The sequence below is a fragment of the Entelurus aequoreus genome, linkage group LG14, assembly GCF_033978785.1.
Source record: "Entelurus aequoreus isolate RoL-2023_Sb linkage group LG14, RoL_Eaeq_v1.1, whole genome shotgun sequence".
Taxonomy (NCBI): domain Eukaryota; kingdom Metazoa; phylum Chordata; class Actinopteri; order Syngnathiformes; family Syngnathidae; genus Entelurus; species Entelurus aequoreus.
Window position 1 is genome coordinate 5,530,378 of NC_084744.1, and position 23,744 is coordinate 5,554,121.

The window sequence follows — 23,744 nt, forward strand, 5'->3', positions numbered from 1 at the left end:
TTTTCTTTTGGAAATAATCGGCAACATTTTTTAAAATTATATAATCTAAAGCATTTTCTTTTGAAAATAATCTACAAAATGTTTTTAAATATAAAATGTACAACATTTTTCAATAAATGATCTACAGCATTTTCTTTTGAATATATATAATAACAGCATTTTCTCTTGGAAATAATATACAATTTAAAAAAATAAAATAATCCACAGCATTTTCTTTTGAAAATATATAATAACAGCATTTTATTTTGAAAATATATAATCACAGCATTTTATTTTGGAAATAATCTACAACATTTTTTTAAATATAATCTACAACATTTTTTATAATATAATCTACAGCCTTTTCTTTTGAAATATATATAATCACAGCATTTTATTTTGGAAATAATCTACAACATGTTTTTAAATATAATCTACAGCCTTTTCTTTTGAAAATATATAACAGCATTAATAACATCAGTACTTCATTAATAGTTACATCAGTACTTCATTAATAGTTACATCAGTACTTCATTAATAGATACATCAGTACTTCATTAATAGTTATATAAGTACTTCATTAATAGTTACATCAGTACTTCATTAATAGTTACATCAGTACTTCATTAATAGTTACATAAGTACTTCATTAATAGTTACATCAGTACTTCATTAATAGTTACATCAGTACTTCATTAATAGTTACATTTGTACTTCATTAATAGTTATATAAGTACTTCATTAATAGTTACATAATTACTTCATTAATAGTTACATTACTACTTCATTAATAGTTACATAAGTACTTCATTAATAGTTACATCAGTACTTCATTAATAGTTACATTTGTACTTCATTAATAGTTATATAAGTACTTCATTAATAGTTACATAAGTACTTCATTAATAGTTACATTACTACTTCATTAATAGTTACATAAGTACTTCATTAATAGTTACATTACTACTTCATTAATAGTTACATAAGTACTTCATTAATAGTTACATAAGTACTTCATTAATAGTTACATCAGTACTTCATTATTAGTTACATCAGTACTTCATTAATAGTTACATAAGTACTTCATTAATAGTTACATTAGTACTTCATTAATAGTTACATGAGTACTTCATTAATAGTTACATGAGTACTTCATTAATAGTTACATGAGTACTTCATTAATAGTTACATCAGTACTTCATTAATAGTTACATCAGTACTTCATTAATAGTTACATGAGTACTTCATTAATAGTTACATAAGTACTTCATTAATAGTTACATGAGTACTTCATTAATAGTTACATCAGTACTTCATTAATAGTTATATAAGTACTTCATTAATAGTTACACCAGTACTTCATTAATAGTTACATAAGTACTTCATTAATGTTACATCAGTACTTCATTAATAGTTACATCAGTACTTCATTAATAGTTACATTAGTACTTCATTAATAGTTACATGAGTACTTCATTAATAGTTATATAAGTACTTCATTAATAGTTACATTAGTACTTCATTAATAGTTACATCAGTACTTCATTAATAGTTACATAAGTACTTCATTAATAGTTACATCAGTACTTCATTAATAGTTACATCAGTACTTCATTAATAGTTACATTTGTACTTCATTAATAGTTATATAAGTACTTCATTAATAGTTACATCAGTACTTCATTAATAGTTACATAAGGTGTATTATTAATATTTACAAGTAGTAGATCCCAGATTGGAGCTCAAGTTGGCTGGTGTAGACTCCTGCACTGTGTGGTGTAGACTCCTGCTCTGTGTGGTGTAGACTCCTACTCTGTGTGGTGTAGACCCCTGCTCTGTGTGGTGTAGACTCCTACTCTGTGTGGTGTAGACTCCTGCTCTGTGTGGTTTAGACTCCTGCTCTGTGTGGTGTAGACTCCTACTCTGTGTGGTGTAGACTCCTGCTCTTTGTGGTGTAGACTCCTGCTCTGTGTGGTGTAGACCCCTGCTCTGTGTGGTGTAGACTCCTACTCTGTGTGGTGTAGACTCCTGCTCTGTGTGGTGTAGACTCCTGCTCTGCTGTATTATGTCCATCATCTTCATCTTCATGACCATATATGGTGAGGATGGCAGCTTTGGGTTATGAGTGAAAGGACAAGATCTCAGGTACATGCGGCCCAAATGAGTTTCCTCTCCCTTAGAGATAGGGTGAGAAGATCTCTCCCTTAGAGATAGGGTGAGAAGATCTCTCCCTTAGAGATAGGGTGAGAAGATCTCTCCCTTAGAGATAGGGTGAGAAGATCTCTCCCTTAGAGATAGGGTGAGAAGATCTCTCCCTTAGAGATAGGGTGAGAAGATCTCTCCCTTAGAGATAGGGTGAGAAGGTCTCTCCCTTAGAGATAGGGTGAGAAGATCTCTCCCTTAGAGATAGGGTGAGAAGATCTCTCCCTTAGAGATAGGGTGAGAAGGTCTGCCATCCGGGTGGAGCTCAAAGTAAAGCCGCTGCTCCTCCACATGGAGAGGAGCCAGATGAGGTGGTTCGGGCATCTGGTCAGGATGACCGGCAGGAGGCCACGGGGAAGACCCAGGACACGTTGGGAAGACTATGGGAACGCCTCGGGATCCCCCGGGAGGAGCTGGACAAAGTGGCTGGGGAGAGGGAAGACTGGGTTTCTCTGCTTAGGCTGCTGCCCCCGCGACCCGACCTCGGATAAGTGGAAGAAGATGGATGGATGGATCTTCATCTTCATCACCTTCATCATCTTCATCATCATCATCATCATATCATCATCATCTTCATCACCATCACTATCTTCTTCATCATCATCATCATCATCATCATCTTCATCACCATCATCTTCATCACCATCACTATCTTCACCATCACTATCTTCTTCATCATCATCATCATCATCATCCCATCATCATCTTCACCATCATCATCTTCATCACCATCACTATCTTCACCATCACTATCTTCATCACCATCATCATCTTCACCATCATCATCATCATCTTCATCACCATCATCTTCATCGCCATCATCATTTTACCACCATCATCACCACCATCACCATCACCATCTTCATCACCATCATCATCACCATCATCATCACCATCATCATCTTCATCACCATCATCACCACTATCACCATCACCATCTTCATCACCATCATCATCACCATCATCATCACCATCATCATCTTCATCACCATCATCATCACCATCATCATCACCATCATCATCACTATCACTATCACCATCACCATCTTCATCACCATCATCATCACCATCATCATCACCATCATCATCTTCATCACCATCATCATCACTATCACCATCACCATCTTCATCACCATCATCATCACCATCATCATCTTCATCACCATAAACTTCACCAGCATCATCTTCATCACCATCATCTTCATCACCATCATCATCACCATCATCATCACCATCATAATCTTCATCACCATCATCATCACTATCACCATCACCATCTTCATCACCATCATCATCACCATCATCATCTTCATCACCATCAACTTCACCAGCATCATCTTCATCACCATCATCTTCACCATCATCATCTTCACCATCATCATCACCATCACCATCATCTTCATCACTATCACCATCACCATCTTCATCACCATCATCATCACCATCATCATCTTCATCACCATCATCTTCACCATCATCATCTTCATCACCATCATCTTCACCATCATCATCTTCACCATCATCATCACCATCACCATCATCTTCATCATCTTCACCATCATCATCTTCATCACCATCATCTTCATCACTATCACCATCACCATCTTCATCACCATCATCATCACCATCATCATCTTCATCACCATCATCTTCACCATCATCATCTTCATCACCATCATCTTCACCCTCATCATCTTCACCATCATCATCTTCATCACCATCATCATCATCATCTTCACCATCATCATCTTCATCACCATCATCTTCATCGCCATCATCATCTTCACCATCATCATCACCATCACCATCACCATCATCTTCATCACCATCATCTTCATCGCCATCATCTTCATCGCCATCATCATCTTCACCATCATCATCACCATCACCATCACCATCATCTTCACCATCATCATCACCATCACCATCACCATCATCTTCATCACCATCATCATCATCACCATCATCATCATCACCATCATCATTACCATCATCATCTTCATCGCCATCATCATCATCTTCATCGCCATCATTATCATCTTCATCATGACCTTCATCATCAGCATCAACCGACACAGTGGCCTAGTGGTGAGAGTGTCCGCCCTGAGATGGGTAGGTCGTGAGTTCAAACCCCAGCCGAGTCATACCAAAGACTATAACAATGTGAGCCATTACCTCCCTGCTTGGCACTCAGCATCAAGGGTTGGAATTGGGGGTTAAATCACCAAAAACGATTCCCGGGTGCGGCCACCGCTGCTGCTCACTGCTCCCCTCACCTCCCAGGGGGTGAACAAGGGTGATGGGTCAAATGCAGAGGATAATCTCACCACATCAAGTGTGTGTGTGACTATCATTGCTACTTGAACTGATCACTATCATGTGTCCTCCTCCTCCCTGTCAGGCACAAGTTGATCCCCAGTGAGCGTGTCGAGGAGTCACTCGTGCCGCACAGCAAGAGACATTCTGAGGGCACCTTCTCTAACGACTACAGCAAATACTTGGAGAGCAGGCGGGCTCAGGACTTTGTGCAGTGGCTCAAGAACTCCAAACGAAATGGGTGAGTTTGTACCCTGCTAGTACACACTACTTAGTACACACTACTTAGTACATACTACTTAGTACATACTACGTAGTACTTAGTCATTAACACATACTACTTAGTACATACTACTTACTGCTTAGTCATTAACACATACTACTTAGTACATACTACTTACTGCTTAGTCATTAACACATACTACTTAGTACATACTACTTAGTGCTTAGTCATTAACACATACTACTTAGTACATACTACTTAGTGCTTAGTCATTAACACGTACTACTTAGTATATACTACTTAGTACTTAGTCATTAACACATACTACTTAGTACATACTACTTAGTACTTAGTCATTAACACATACTACTTAGTATATACTACTTAGTACTTAGTCATTAACACATACTACTTAGTACATACTACTTAGTACTTAGTCATTAACACATACTACTTAGTACATACTACTTAGTGCTTAGTCATTAACACATACTACTTAGTATATACTACTTAGTACTTAGTCATTAACACATACTACTTAGTACATACTACTTAGTACTTAGTCATTAACACATACTACTTAGTACATACTACTTAGTGCTTAGTCATTAACACATACTACTTAGTACATACTACTTAGTGCTTAGTCATTAACACATACTACTTAGTACATACTACTTAGTACTTAGTCATTAACACATACTACTTAGTACATACTACTTAGTACTTAGTCATTAACACATAATACTAAGTAGTACATACTACTTAGTACTTAGTCATTAACACATACTACTTAGTACATACTACTTAGTACTTAGTCATTAACACATACTACTTAGTACATACTATTTAGTACTTAGTCATTAACACATACTACTTAGTACATACTACTTAGTACATACTACTTAGTGCTTAGTCATTAACACATACTACTTAGTATATACTACTTAGTACTTAGTCATTAACACATACTACTTAGTACATACTACTTAGTACTTAGTCATTAACACATACTACTTAGTACATACTACTTAGTGCTTAGTCATTAACACATACTACTTAGTACATACTACTTAGTGCTTAGTCATTAACACATACTACTTAGTACATACTACTTAGTACTTAGTCATTAACACATACTACTTAGTACATACTACTTAGTACTTAGTCATTAACACATAATACTAAGTAGTACATACTACTTAGTACTTAGTCATTAACACATACTACTTAGTACATACTACTTAGTACTTAGTCATTAACACATACTACTTAGTACATACTATTTAGTACTTAGTCATTAACACATACTACTTAGTACATACTACTTAGTACATACTACTTAGTGCTTAGTCATTAACACATACTACTTAGTATATACTACTTAGTACTTAGTCATTAACACATACTACTTAGTACATACTACTTAGTACTTAGTCATTAACACATACTACTTAGTACATACTACTTAGTGCTTAGTCATTAACACATACTACTTAGTACATACTACTTAGTGCTTAGTCATTAACACATACTACTTAGTACATACTACTTAGTACTTAGTCATTAACACATACTACTTAGTACATACTACTTAGTACTTAGTCATTAACACATAATACTAAGTAGTACATACTACTTAGTACTTAGTCATTAACACATACTACTTAGTACATACTACTTAGTACTTAGTCATTAACACATACTACTTAGTACATACTATTTAGTACTTAGTCATTAACACATACTACTTAGTACATACTACTTAATACTTAGTCATTAACACATACTACTTAGTACATACTACTTAGTGCTTAGTCATTAACACATACTACTTAGTACATACTACTTAGTACTTAGTCATTAACACATACTACTTAGTACATACTACTTAGTACTTAGTCATTAACACATACTACTTAGTACATACTACTTAGTGCTTAGTCATTAACACATACTACTTAGTACATACTACTTAGTACTTAGTCATTAACCCATACTACTTAGTACATACTACTTAGTACTTAGTCATTAACACATACTACTTAGTACATACTACTTAGTACTTAGTCATTAACACATACTACTTAGTACATACTATTTAGTACTTAGTCATTAACACATACTACTTAGTACATACTACTTAGTACTTAGTCATTAACACATACTACTTAGTACATACTACTTAGTGCTTAGTCATTAACACATACTACTTAGTACATACTACTTAGTACTTAGTCATTAACACATACTACTTAGTACATACTACTTAGTACTTAGTCATTAACACATACTACTTAGTACATACTACTTAGTGCTTAGTCATTAACACATACTACTTAGTACATACTACTTAGTACTTAGTCATTAACCCATACTACTTAGTACATACTACTTAGTACTTAGTCATTAACACATACTACTTAGTACATACTACTTAGTACTTAGTCATTAACACATACTACTTAGTACATACTACTTAGTACTTAGTCATTAACACATACTACTTAGTACATACTACTTAGTACTTAGTCATTAACACATACTACTTAGTACATACTACTTAGTGCTTAGTCATTAACACATACTACTTAGTACATACTACTTAGTACTTAGTCATTAACCCATACTACTTAGTACATACTACTTAGTACTTAGTCATTAACACATACTACTTAGTACATACTACTTAGTACTTAGTCATTAACACATACTACTTAGTACATACTACTTAGTACTTAGTCATTAACACATACTACTTAGTACACACTACTTAGTGCTTAGTCATTAACACATACTACTTAGTGCAGAGTAATTAGTTCATAGTACTTAGTACAAACCCCGTTTCCATATGAGTTGGGAAATTACATGTAAATATAAACGGAATACAAATCAGTACATAACACATAGTACATACTACATAGTACTTAGTCTTTAACACATACTACTTAGTGCTTAGTAATTAGTTCATAGTAGATAGTACATGACTAAGTATTATTTAGTCATTAACATGTACTACTTGGTGTATAGTAATTAGTTCATTGTTCATGTAAAAATACACTGTGCATAGTACATAGTCATTAGTTCATAGTACTTAGTATTTAGTACATATCAATTAGTAAATGTAAATAGTACATAGTAATTAGTACATAAAACTTAGTACATAGTGCATAGTAATTAGTTCATAGTGCATAGTACACGGAACAGTGTGTTCATAGTACTTAGTAATTAGTCAATCGTAAATAGTACATAGTAATCAATACATACAACTTAGTACATAGTACTTAGTACATGCTACATAGTACTTACTAATTAGTACACAGTTATAAGTACTTAGAACATGGTCCGTAGTGCTTATTATTTAGCACACACTAATTAGTACATGCCAATTAGTAAATCTTATTTAGTAGGCAGTAGCTCGTATTTAGTACATAGCAAATAGGACATAAACTTAGTACAAAGTACATTGTAAATTCTGCATAGTACATAGTAAATAGTACTCAATAGATGGTACATAGTAGTTGGTACTTAGTATATAGTACAGAATACTAAGTAAATAGCACTTAGTACATAGTAAATAATAAATAGTACATAGCACATAGTACATAGTACATAATACATATTACATATAGTACATAGTAAATAGTACATTTAGTTCATAGTTCAAAGTAAGTAGTAAATAGTTTATAGTAAATATAGTACATATAGTAAATAGTACATACTAAATATAGTACCTATAGTACCTAGTAAATAGTGAATTGAATACATACAGTACATAGAGTACACAAAGTACACAGTGATGTAAGTCATGGAGGACAGTGAAGTGACATAGTACTTATAGTACGTAGTAAATAGTAAATCTAATACATATAGTACACATAGTACACAGTGATGCAGGTCAAGGAGGACAGTGGAGTGACATAGTACTTATAGTACGTAGTAAATAGTAAATTTAATACATATAGTACAAATAGTACACAGTGATGTAGGTCAAGGAGGACAGTGGAGGGACATAGTACTGATAGTACATAGTGAATTTAATACATATAGTACACATAGTACACAGTGATGTAGGTCAAGGAGGACAGTGAAGGGACATAGTACTGATAGTACATAGTGAATGTAATACATATAGTACACATAGTACAGAGTGATGTAGGTCAAGGAGGACAGTGAAGTGACATAGTACTGATAGTACATAGTGAATTTAATACATATAGTACACATAGTACAGAGTGATGTAGGTCAAGGAGGACAGTGAAGTGACATAGTACTGATAGTACATAGTGAATTTAATACATATAGTACACATAGTACAGAGTGATGTAAGTCAAGGAGGACAGTGAAGTGACATAGTACTGATAGTAAATAGTGAATTTAATACATATAGTACACATAGTACACAGTGATGTAGGTCAAGGAGGACAGTGAAGTGACATAGTACTGATAGTACATAGTGAATTCAATACATACAGTATAGTACACATAGTACACAGTGATGTAGGTCAAGAAGGACAGTGGAGTGACATAGTACTTATAGTAAATAGTGAATTTAATACATATAGTACACATAGTACACAGTGATGTAGGTCAAGGAGGACAGTGGAGTGACATAGTACTTATAGTAAATAGTGAATTTAATACATATAGTACACATAGTACACAGTGATGTAGGTCAAGGAGGACAGTGAAGTGACATAGTACTTATAGTAAATAGTGAGGTTAATACATATAGTACACATAGTACACAGTGATGTAGGTCAAGGAGGACAGTGGAGTGACATAGTACTGATAGTAAATAGTGAATTTAATACATATAGTACACATAGTACAGAGTGATGTAGGTCAAGGACGACAGTGAAGTGACATAGTACTGATAGTACATAGTGAATTTAATACATATAGTACACATAGTACACAATGAGGTAGGTCAAGGACGACAGTGGAGTGACATAGAACTGATAGTAAATAGTTAATTTAATACATATAGTACACATAGTACACAGTGATGTAGGTCAAGGACGACAGTGGAGTGACATAGTACTGATAGTACATAGTGAATTTAATACATATAGTACACATAGTACACAGTGATGTAGGTCAAGGAGGACAGTGAAGTGACATAGTACTGATAGTAAATAGTGAGGTTAATACATATAGTACACATAGTACACAGTGATGTAGGTCAAGGAGGACAGTGAAGTGACATAGTACTGATAGTAAATAGTGAATTTAATACATATAGTACACATATTACAGAGTGATGTAGGTCAAGGAGGACAGTGAAGTGACATAGAACTGATAGTAAATAGTGAGGTTAATACATATAGTACACATAGTACACAGTGATGTAGGTCAAGGAGGACAGTGAAGTGACATAGTACTGATAGTAAATAGTGAATGTAATACATATAGTACAAATAGTACAGAGTGATGTAGGTCAAGGAGGACAGTGGAGTGACATAGTACTGATAGTACATAGTGAATTTAATACATATAGTACACATAGTACAGAGTGATGTAAGTCAAGGAGGACAGTGAAGTGACATAGTACTGATAGTAAATAGTGAATTTAATACATATAGTACACATAGTACACAGTGATGTAGGTCAAGGAGGACAGTGAAGTGACATAGTACTGATAGTACATAGTGAATTCAATACATACAGTATAGTACACATAGTACACAGTGATGTAGGTCAAGGAGGACAGTGGAGTGACATAGTACTTATAGTAAATAGTGAATTTAATACATATAGTACACATAGTACACAGTGATGTAGGTCAAGGAGGACAGTGGAGTGACATAGTACTTATAGTAAATAGTGAATTTAATACATATAGTACACATAGTACACAGTGATGTAGGTCAAGGAGGACAGTGAAGTGACATAGTACTTATAGTAAATAGTGAGGTTAATACATATAGTACACATAGTACACAGTGATGTAGGTCAAGGAGGACAGTGAAGTGACATAGTACTGATAGTAAATAGTAAATCTGATACATATAGTACACATAGTACACAGTGATGTAGGTCAAGGATGACAGTGGAGTGACATAGTACTGATAGTACATAGTGAATTTAATACATATAGTACACATAGTACAGAGTGATGTAGGTCAAGGAGGACAGTGAAGTGACATAGTACTGATAGTAAATAGTGAATTTAATACATATAGTACACATAGTACACAGTGATGTAGGTCAAGGAGGACAGTGAAGTGACATAGAACTGATAGTAAATAGTGAGGTTATTACATATAGTACACATAGTACACATAGTACACATAGTACACATAGTACAGAGTGATGTAGGTCAAGGAGGACAGTGAAGTGACATAGTACTGATAGTAAATAGTGAATGTAATACATATAGTACACATAGTACAGAGTGATGTAGGTCAAGGAGGAAGTGAAGTGATGGAAGCTTGACTTGACGTTTGTAGAAGTCTAATCAGACGGCACGCGGACGGAACCTACACCAGTGATGTCAGCTCCTACATGCAGGAGCAGGCAGCCAAGGAGTTTGTGAGCTGGCTGAAGGCGGGCCGAGGAAGACGACAGTAGAGAGAAACCACGTTCCTGTCCTCACACGCCACTCTGTGCCATTAAAGCTTTCACAATGTCTACCTCCATCTTCCCTCTGGTCTTCTTCTTGCACTCTTCTCACAAAGACATATATATATATATATATATATATATATATATATATATATATATATATATATATATATATATATATATATATATATATATATATATATATATATATATATATATATATATATATATATATATATATATATATATATACATATATATATATATATATATATATATATATATATACATATATATATATATATATATATATATATATATATATATATATATATATATATATATATATATATATATATATATATATATAATCATTGTAATATACAGTATATAATCACTACAGTATATAATAATTTTGCACAATAGGATTTGAACTGCTGTGCATTTTCAAAATATTCTTGTGTGAAGTGAATTATATTTATATAGCACGTTTCTCTAGTGACTCAAAGCGCTTTACATAGTGAAAGGCAATATCTAAGTGACATTTAAAGCAATGTGGGTGGCACTGGGAGCAGGTGGGTCAAGTGTCTTGCCCAAGGACACAACGGCAGTGACTTGGATGGCGGAAGCGGGAATCGAACCTGGAACCCTCAAGTTGCTGGCACGGCCGCTCTACCAATGAAATGACCATTTGAGTTATTACAACAAACTATTTGGACAACCTTCTAAATGCATGTTCAACGATATGAGAGCCTTACAAACTGACATAATAGTACATTGTATAATAATAATAGTACATAGTATAATAATAATAGTACATAGTATAATAATAATAGTACATAGTATAATAATAAAGTACATAGTGTATGAATAATAGCACATAGTGTATGAATAATAGTACATTGTATAATAATAATAGTACATAGTATAATAATAAAGTACATAGTGTATGAATAATAACACATAGTGTATGAATAATAGTACATAGTATAATAATAAAGTACAGAGTGTATGAATAATAGCACATAGTGTATGAATAGTACATAGTACTACATAGTATAATAAAGTACATAGTATAATAAAAAACTACATAGTGTATAATTAATAGTACATTGTATAATAATAATAGTACAGAGTGAAATAATAATAATAATAATAATAGTAAATAGTATAGTAATAATAGTACACAGTATAATAATAATAGTACATAGTATAATAATAATATTAAATAGTATAATAATAATAATTGTACATTGTATAGTTATCATATTAAATAGTATAATAATAATAGTGATTAATATAATAATGATAGTACATAGTATAATAATACTATTGAATAGTATAATAATACTAGTACGTAGTATAATAATAATAATAGTACAGTGCAATAATACTAGTATGTAATATAATAGTAATAGTACGTTGTGTAATAATAATAGTATGTAGTATAATAATAGTGCATAGTATAATAATAATAGTAAATAGCATTATAATAATAGTACATAGTATATTAATAATAGTACATAGTATAATAATGATATTACATAGTGTAATAATATCAGTATGCAGTATAATAATAATACTACATAGTAAAATAATATTAAATAGTATAATAATAATTGTATAATAATAGTACGTAGTGTAATAATAACAGTACAAAATATAATAATAATAATGGTAAATAGTATATTAATAATAGTACATAGTATATTTTATTAGTATAGAGTTTAATAATAATAGTACATAGTATAGTAATAATGGTAAATAGTATATTAAAAATAGTACATGGTATAATAATAATAGTACATAGTGTAATAATAATAGTATATAGTATAATAATAATAGTAAATAGTATATCAATAATAGTGCATAGTATAATAATAATAGTACGTAGTATAATAATAATACTACATAGTATATTAATAATAGTACATGGTATAATAAAATAGTAAATATTATATTAATAATAGTACATAGTACAATAATAATAGTACATATTTTAATAATAATAGTACATAGTATAATAATAATAGTACTTAGTATAATAATAATAGTACATATTATATTAATAATATTGCATAGTACAATACAATAATACATAGTATAATAATAATAGTACCTAGTATATTAATAATATTACATAGTATAATAAGAGTACAAAGTATAACAATAATAGTACATGGTATAATAATAATAGTACATAGTATAATAATAATAGTACATAGTATATTAACAATATGACATAGTATAATAAGAGTACATAGTATAACAATAATAGTACATAATATAATAATAATATTCCATAGTATAATAATAATAGTATATTAATAATAGTACATAGGGCTATATAAATAAACATTGATTGATTGATTGATTGATAGTATTATATATTATATATTGTTTTTCCCACAAATGTAATGTACTTTAAAGCATTCAAAGACATTTTGGATGAAAGGCATTATTATTATTATTATTACACATGAATGAAGACGCCTATGATGACGTGGACTCACGGGGGCGTCACTGGAGTCCTGAAGAGTCCTGTCAATCATCCGCCAGATGTGGCCAACCAGCCGAGGGTCGCCACCCTCCAGTGAAAGAAGCGTTTGCATGACGCGCTTTGGGACGCCTCGTCTCTCTCAGCTGTCCTCTCGCACTCATCAAACGTCCGCTAATGACACAAAGACACTCGGCTTTCATATGCACGCCTTCACACACTTCTTACGCGCAAGGCTCTGACTGCAAAGACGTGTGCTGGACGTGAATGTGCAAAAAACAAACAAACACGTTTAATGCACGAGAATATGCAAAACACACCTTTATTTTACATCAATATGTGAAACTCACGTTCATTGCAAATTGTACGTTTATTTCAGGAGAGTATGCAAAACATATTTATTGCACGTGAATATGCAAAACGGGTTTATTTTGCGTGAATAAACATATTTTGCATAATCACGTGAAATAAACATGTTTTGCATATTCACGTGAAATAAACATGCACTTTGCATATTCACGTGAAATCATCCCAGAAATCATGCCCTTATTCAAATGAAAGTGTGTTTTGCATATTCACGTGAAATAAACGTGTTCTGCATATTCACGTGAAATAAACATGTTTTGCATATTTAAGCGCGATAAAGGTGTGTTTTGCATATTCACATGAAATAAACGTGTTTTACATATTCGGGTGAAATAAATGTGTTTTGCATATTCACGTGAAATGAACGTGTTTTGCATATTCACATGAAATACGCATGTTTTGCACATTCACGTGAATAAACATGTTTTGCATATTCAGGTGAAACAAACATGTTTTGAACATTCACGTGAAATAAACTTGTTTTGCATATTCACATGAAATAAACATGTTTTGCATATTCAAATGAAATAAACATGTTTTGCATATTCACGTGAATAAACATGTTTTGCATATTTAAGCGTGATAAATGTGTGTTTTGCATATTCACTTGAAATAAACGTGTGTTTTGCATATTCACATGAAATGAATGTGTTTTGCGTATTCACATGAAATAAACATGTTTTGCATATTCACGTGAAATAAACATGTTTTGCATATTCACATGAAATAAACGTGTTTTGCATATTCAAATGAAATAAACATGTTTTGCATATTCACGTGAATACACATGTTTTGCATATTTAAGCGCGATAAATGTGTGTGTTGCATATTCACTTGAAATAAACGTGTGTTTTGCATATTCACATGAAATAAATGTGTTTTACATATTTGGGTGAAATAAACATGTTTTGCATATTCACGTGAATAAACATGTTTTGCATATTTAAGCGCGATAAATGTGTGTTTTGCATATTCACTTGAAATAGACGTGTGTTGTGCGTATTCAGGTGAAACAAACATGTTTTGAATATTCACGTGAAATAAACTTGTTTTGCATATTCACATTAAATAAATGTGTTTTGCATATTCATGTGAAATAAACTTGTTTTGCATATTCACGTGAAATAAACATGTTTTGCATATTCACGTGAAATAAACATGCACTTTGTATATTCATGTGAAATCATTCCTGAAATCATACACTTATTCAAATGAAAGTGTGTTTTGCATATTCAAATGATACAAACGTGTTTTGCATATTCACGTGAAATAAACGTGTTGTACATATTCACGTGAAATAAACGTGTTCTGCATATTCACGTGAATAAACATGTTTTGCATATTTAAGCGCGATAAATGTGTGTTTCGCATATTCACTTGAAATAAACGTGTGTTTTGCATATTCACATGAAATAAACATGTTTTGCATATTCACGTGAAATAAACATGTTTTGCATATTCAAATGAAATAAACATGTTTTGCATATTCACGTGAATAAACATGTTTTGCATATTTAAACGCGATAAATGTGTTTTTTGCATATTCACTTGAAATAAACGTGTGTTCTGCATATTCACATGAAATAAATGTGTTTTACATATTTGGGTGAAATAAACATGTTTTGCATATTCACATGAAATACACATGTTTTGCGCATTCACGCGAATAAACATGTTTTTCGTATTCAGGTGAAACAAACATGTTTTGAATATTCAGGTGAAATAAACTTGTTTTGTATATTCACATGAAATAAACGTGTTTTGCATATTCACGTGAAATAAACATGTTTTGAATATTCACGTGAAATAAACTTGTTTTGCATATTCACATGAAATAAACATGTTTTGCATATTCACGTGAAATAAACTTATTTTGTATATTCACATGATATAAATGTGTTTTGCATATTCACGTGAAATAAACTTGTTTTGTATATTCACATGAAATAAACGTGTTTTGCATATTCATGTGAAATAAACATGCACTTTGCATATTCACGTGAAATCATTCCTGAAATCACGCCCTTATTCAAATGAAAGTGTGTTTTGCATATTCAAGTGATACAAACGTGTTTTGCATATTCACGTGAAATAAACGTGTTTTGCATATTTAAGTGCGATAAAGGTGTGTTTTGCATATTCACTTGAAATAAACGTGTGTTTTGCATATTCACATGAAATACATGTGTTTTACATATTCGGGTGAAATAAACATGTTTTGCATATTCACGTGAATAAACATGCACTTTGCATATTCACATGAAATACACATGTTTTGCGCATTCACGTGAATAAACATGTTTTGCATATTCAGGTGAAACAAACATGTTTTGCATAAACACGTGAAATAAACTTGTTTTGCATATTCACATGGAATGAACATATTTTGCATTTTTATATGAAATTAACATGTTTTGCATATTCAAATGAAATAAAAATGTTTTGCATATTCACGTGAAATAAGCTTGTTTTGCTTATTCACGTGAAATAAACGTGTTTTGCATATTCACATGAAATAATCTTGTTTTGCATATACACATGAAATAAACGTGTCTTGCATATTCACATGAAATAAACATGTGTTGCATATTTATGTGATATAAACATGCTTTGCATATTCAAATGAAATAAACATGTTTTGCATATTCACGTGAATAAACATGTTTCGCTTATTAACGTGAAATAAACATGCTTTGCATATTCATGTGAAATACATTTGTTTTGCATATTCATGTGAAATAGACTTGTTTTGCGTATTCACATGAATAAACATGTTTTGTGTATTCACGTGTAATAAAGGTGTGTTTTGCATATTCAGGTGCAATAAACATATTTTTCATATTCACATGAAATAAACATGTTTCGCATATTCACGTGAAATAAACATGTTTTGCACATTCAAATGAAATTCACTTGTTTTGTATATTCAAATGAAATAAACATGTTTTGCATATTCACGTGAATAAACATGTTTCGCTTATTAACGTGAAATAAACATGCTTTGCATATTCATGTGAAATACATTTGTTTAGCATATTCATGTGAAATTAACTTGTTTTGCATATTCACATGAAATACACATGTTTTGCGTATTCACATGAATAAACATGTTTTGTGTATTCACGTGTAATAAAGGTGTGTTTTGCATATTCAGGTGCAATAAACATGTTTTGCATATTCACATGAAATAAACATGTTGTTTGTGTTTTGTCTTCTGTATATTCACCACTTTATTGTGTTGTTCGTGTTGTGTCTTCTTTATATTCACCACTTTATTGTGTTTTTTGTGTTGTGTCTTCTGTATATTCACCACTTTATTGTGTTGTTTGTGTTGTGTCTCCTGTTAATTCACCACTTTATTGTGTTGTTTGTGTTGTGTCTTCTGTATATTCACCACTTTATTGTGTTGTTTGTGTTGTGTCTTCTGTATATTCACCACTTTATTGTGTTGTTTGTGTTGTGTCTTCTGTATATTCACCACTTTATTGTGTTTTTTGTGTTGTCTCTTCTGTATATTCACCACTTTATTGTGTTGTTTGTGTTGTGTCTTCTGTATATTCACCACTTTATTGTGTTTTTTGTGTTGTGTCTTCTGTATATTCACCACTTTATTGTGTTGTTTGTGTTGTGTCTTCTGTATATTCACCACTTTGTTGTGTTGTTTGTGTTGTGTCTTCTGTATATTTACCACCTTATTGTGTTGTTTGTGTTGTGTCTTCTGTTTATTCACCACCTTATTGTGTTGTTTGTGTTATGTTTTCTGTATATTCCCCACTTTATTGTGTTGTGTCTTTTGTATATTCACAACTTTATTGTGCTGTTTTTGTTGTGTCTTCTGTATATTCACCACTTTATTATGTTGTTTGTGTTGTGTCTTCTGTATATTCACCACTTTATTGTGTTGTATGTGTTGTGTCTTCTGTATATTCACCACTTTTTTGTGTTGTTTGTGTTGTGTTTCTGTATATTCACCACTTTATTGTGTTGTTTGTGTTTTGTCTTCTGTATATTCACCACTTTGTTGTGTTGTTTGTGTTGTGTCTTCTGTATATTAACCACCTTATTTTGTTGTTTGTGTTGTGTCTTCTGTATATTCACCACTTTATTGTGTTGTTTGTGTTTTGTCTTCAATATATTCACCACTTTATTGTGTTGTTTGTGTTGTGTCTTCTGTATATTCACCACTTTATTGTGTTGTGTCTTCTATATATTCACCACTTTGTTGTGTTGTTTGTGTTGTGTCTTCTGTATATTCACCACTTTATTGTGTTGTGTCTTCTGTATATTCACCACTTTGTTGTGTTGTTTGTGTTGTGTCTTCTGTATATTCACCACTTTATTGTGTTGTGTCTTCTGTATATTCACCACTTTATTGTGTTGTGTCTTCTGTATATTCACCACTTTATTGAGGGCGTGTATGTTCCATCAAAGTTGAGGTCTTCTGACCATTTGATGGTGACCAGTACTGACACCTGGTGGCCAGATGATTTTACTACACTTTATTAGTTTCTGGGCGTTTCAGGCATTAAGATTTGTTTTTAAACATGTATTTAACTAAGTAGAACATTTACAACAAATATGGCATATATGCAACAGAAAGAAGATTCCGAAAAATATGCATTTTCTTCCATTTTCGAGTTTAGTCGGGACTCCTGATGAAGTTTTGAGACATCTACAACTACAGCACCAGTATTGTGCTGCTAAAGCATGACCGTTTTTTTTTAACTTTTGTGTAAGGGTCCTTTTTTTTCGAAAAATATAAATTTTCTGCCATTGTCGGGTGTTGTCGAGACTCCTTATGAGGTTTTGAGACATCTCCTACAACTACAGCACCAGTATTGTGCTGCTAAAGCATGACCGTTTTTTTTAAACTTTTGTGTAAGGGTCCTTCCTTACAACTGTTTAGCGAATTGTTTTTTTCAAAAAGTATGAATTTCCTGCCATTTTCGGGTGTTGCTGAGACTCCTGATGAGGTTTTGAGACATCTCCTACAACTACAGGACCAGTATTGTGCTGTTAAGCAAGACAGTTTTTTTTAAATAAGGGTCCCCCCTTACGATTCTTTAGCAATTTTTTTTTTCGAAAAATAAAAATGTTCTGCCATTTTTGGGTGTTGTTGAGACTCCTGATGAGGTTTTGAGACATCTACAACTACAGGACCAGTATTGTGCTGTTAAGCAAGACAGTTTTTTTTAAAATAAGGGTCCCTTCTCTAGACATTTTAGCGGGAAAAAAGTTTTCGAAAAATATAAATATTCTGTTATTTTCGGGTTTTGTCGAGACTCCTGATGAGGTTTTGAGACATCTCCTACAACTACAGCACCATTTGTGTAAGGCCCCCTTACGACTCTTTAGCAAAAATTGTTTTCGAAAGAAACAAATGTTTTGCCATTTTCGGGTGTTGTTGAGACTCCTGATGAGGTTTTGCACCAGTATTGTGTTGTTGAAACAAGCCAGTTTTTTATTTACTTTTGTGTAAGGCCCCCTTACGACTCTTTAGCACATTTTTTTTTTTGGAAATTTAAAATTTTCTTTCATTTTCGGGTGTTGTTGAGACTCCTGATGAGGTTTTGCACCAGTATTGTGTTGTTGAAACAAGCCAGTTTTTTATTTACTTTTGTGTAAGGCCCCCTTACGACTCTTTAGCACAATTTTTTTTTTGAAAATTTAAAATGTTCTGCCATTTTCGGGTGTTGTTGAGACTCCTGATGAGGTTTTGAGACATCTCCTACAACTACAGGACCAGTATTGTGCTGTTAAACAAGACAGTTTTTTTTAAAATAAGGGTCCCTTCTCTAGACATTTTAGCGGGAAAAAAGTTTTCGAAAAATATAAATATTCTGTTATTTTCGGGTTTTGTCGAGACTCCTGATGAGGTTTTGAGACATCTCCTACAACTACAGCACCATTTGTGTAAGGCCCCCTTACGACTCTTTAGCAAAAATTGTTTTCGAAAGAAACAAATGTTTTGCCATTTTCGGGTGTTGTTGAGACTCCTGATGAGGTTTTGCAGCAGTATTGTGTTGTTGAAACAAGCCAGTTTTTTATTTACTTTTGTGTAAAGCCCCCTTACGACTCTTTAGCACAATTTTTTTTTTGAAAATTTAAAATGTTCTGCCATTTTCGGGTGTTGTTGAGACTCCTGATGAGGTTTTGAGACATCTCCTACAACTACAGGACCAGTATTGTGCTGTTAAGCAAGACAGTTTTTTTTAAATAAGGGTCCCCCCTTACGATATTTTAGCAAAAAAAAATCTTCCAAAAATATAAATTTTGTGTTGTTGAAGCAAGTCCGTTTTTTTTTTTTACTTTAGTTTGTAAAGCACCCTTACGACTCTTTAGCACATTTTTTTTCGAAAAATAAAAATGTTCTGCCATTTCCGGGTGTTGTTGAGACTCCTGATGAGGTTTTGAGACATCTACAACTACAGGACCAGTATTGTGCTGTTAAGCAAGACAGTTTTTTTTTTAAATAAGGGTCCCTTCTCACGACATTTTAACGGAAAAAAAGTTTTTGAAAAATATAAATATTCTGTTATTTTCGGGTTTTGTCGAGACTCCTGATGAGGTTTTGAGACATCTCCTACAACTACAGCACCAGTATTGTGCTGCTGAAGCAAGTCCGTTTTTTTAAAAACTTTTTTAACGACTCTTTAGTAAAAAAATGTTTCGAAATATGAAAATATTTTGCCATTTTCGGGTGTTGTTGAGACTCCTGATGAGGTTTTGCTCCAGTATTGTGTTGTTGAAACAAGTCCGTTTTTTATTTATTTTTGTGTAAGGCCCCCTTACGACTCTTTAGCACATTTTTTTTGGTGAAAATTTTAAATTTTCTGCCATTTTCGGGTGTTGTCGAGACTCCTGATGAGGTTTTGAGACATCTCCTACAACTACAGGACCAGCATTGTGCTGCTGAAGCAAGTCCGTTTTTTTTAAACTTTTTTAACGACTCTTTAGCAAAAATTTTTTTTCGAAATATGAAAATATTTTGCCATTTTCGGGTGTTGTTGAGACTCCTGATGAGGTTTTGCACTAGTATTGTGTTGTTGAAGCAAGTCATTTTTTATTTACTTTTATGTAAGGCCCCCTTACGACTCTTTAGCACATTTTTTTTCGAAAAATAAAAATGTTCTGCCATTTTCGGGTGTTGTCGAGACTCCTGATGAGGTTTTGAGACATCTCCTACAACTACAGGACCAGTATTGTGCTGTTAAGCGAGACAGTTTTTTTTAAATAAGGGTCCCCCCTTACGACAATTTAGCAAAAAAAATTATTCCAAAAATATAAATTTTCAGCCATTTTCGGGTGTTGTCGAGACTCCTGATGAGGTTTTGAGACATCTCCTACAACTACAGCACCAGAATTGTGCTGCTGAAGCAAGTCCGTTTTTTTTTTTACTTTTGTGTAAGGCCCCCTTACGACTCTTTAGCAAAACATTTTTTCGAAAGATAAAAATGTTTTGCCATTTTCGGGTGTTGTTGAGACTCCTGATGAGGTTTTGCACCAGTATTGTGTTGTTGAAGCAAGTCAGTTTTTTTATTTACTTTTGTGTAAGGCCCCCTTACGACTCTTTAGCACATTTTTTTTCTCCGAAAAATATATTTTTATTTATACATTTATTTTACATGAATATGCAAAACACATGTTTATTGAACGTGAATATGCAAAACTCACATTTATTACTTGCGGCTATACAAAACATGTTTATTACATGCAAATATGCAAAACATGTTTATTTCTCATGAATATGCAAAACACATGTTTATTGAATGTGAATATATGCAAAACATGTTTATTGCATGTGAATATGCACAAAACATGTTTATTGCATGTGAATATGCACAAAACATGTTTATTGCATGTACATATGCAAAGCACATGATTATTGAACGTGAATATGCAAAACATGTTTATTGCACGTAAACACGTACAAAATGCATTTATTGAAGGTGAATATGCACAAAACACACGTTTACTTCACATGAATATGAAAAACACAGGTTTATTGAACGTGAATATGCAAAACACATGTTTATTTCACGTGAATATGCAAAACACACGTTTATTGAACGTGAATATATGCAAAACATGTTTATTGCATGTGAATGTGCACAAAACATGTTTATTGCATGTACATATGCAAAGCACATGATTATTGAACGTGAATATGCAAAACACACGTTTATTGAACATGAATGTGCAAAACACGTTTATTTCACGTGAATATGCAAAACACGCGTTTATAGGACGTAAAAATGCAAAACATATTATTGCACGTAAATATGCACAAAACACATGTTTATTGAACGTGAATATGCAAAACACACGTTTATTGGACGTAGATATGCAAAACATGTTTATTGCACTTGAATATGCAAAACATGTTTATTTCACATAAATATGCAAACCACACGTTTATTGAACGTGAGTATGCAAAATATATTTATTGCACGTGAATATGCACAAAAACCATTTATTGAACGTGAATATGCACAAAACACACGTTTATTTCACATGGATATGCAAAACACTTGTTTATTGCAAGTGAATATGCAAAACACACGTTTATTGCACGTGAATATGCAAAACACAGGTTTATTGCACGTAAATATATGCAAAACCCACGTTTATTGAACGTCAATATGCAAAACACACGTTTATTGAACATGAATGTGCAAAACACGTTTATTTCACGTGAATATGCAAAACACGCGTTTATAGGACGTAAAAATGCAAAACATATTATTGCACGTAAATATGCACAAAACACACGTTTATTGGACGTATATATGCAAAACATGTTTATTGCACTTGAATATGCAAAACATGTTTATTTCACATAAATATGCAAACCACACGTTTATTGAACGTGAGTATGCAAAATATATGTATTGCACGTGAATATGCACAAAAACCATTTATTGAACGTGAATATGCACAAAACACACGTTTATTTCACATGGATATGCAAAACACTTGTTTATTGCACGTGAATATGCAAAACACACGTTTATTGCACGTGAATATATGCAAAACCCACGTTTATTGAACGTCAATATGCAAAACACAGGTTTATTGAACGTCAATATGCAAAACACACGTTTATTGAACATGAATGTGCAAAACACGTTTATTTCACATCAATATGCAAAACACACGTTTATAGGACGTAAAAATGCAAAACACGTATATTGGACGTAAATATGCAAAACATACTTATTGCACTTGAATATGCACAAAACATATATATAAAAATGCAAACCACACGTTTATTTAACGTGAATATGCAAAATATATTTATTGCACGTAAATATGCACAAAACACATTTTTTGAACGTAAATATGCACAAAACACACGTTTATTTCACATGAATATGCAAAACACTTGTTTATTAGACGTGGATATGCAAAACACACATGTTTATTGCACGTGAATATGCAAACCCCACGTTCATTTCACGCGAATATGCAAAACGTGTTTCTTACACGTGAATATGCAAAACACATTTATTGAACGTGACTATGCAAAACACGTTTATTTCACGTGAATATGCAAAATATGTTTATTGCATGTGATTATGCACAAAACACATT

At 32.4% G+C, this 23,744-nt stretch overlaps 2 protein-coding genes across 1 annotated transcript in view; one reads left to right on the forward strand and one right to left on the reverse strand.

Annotated features, from left to right (window-relative positions):
• LOC133665220 (glucagon-2-like) overlaps window positions 1-11,355 on the forward strand; it is a 29,283-nt gene extending 17,928 nt beyond the window's left edge. Inside the window, exons 4-5 of the mRNA XM_062070471.1 lie at window positions 4,583-4,738; window positions 11,173-11,355. Of these exons, the coding sequence (XP_061926455.1) occupies window positions 4,583-4,738; window positions 11,173-11,293 (277 nt within the window). The 3' untranslated portion in view covers window positions 11,294-11,355. The remainder of the gene's footprint in view (window positions 1-4,582; window positions 4,739-11,172) is intronic.
• Window positions 1-23,744, reverse strand: part of LOC133664322 (sodium-driven chloride bicarbonate exchanger-like) — a 337,500-nt gene that overhangs the window by 173,920 nt on the left and 139,836 nt on the right.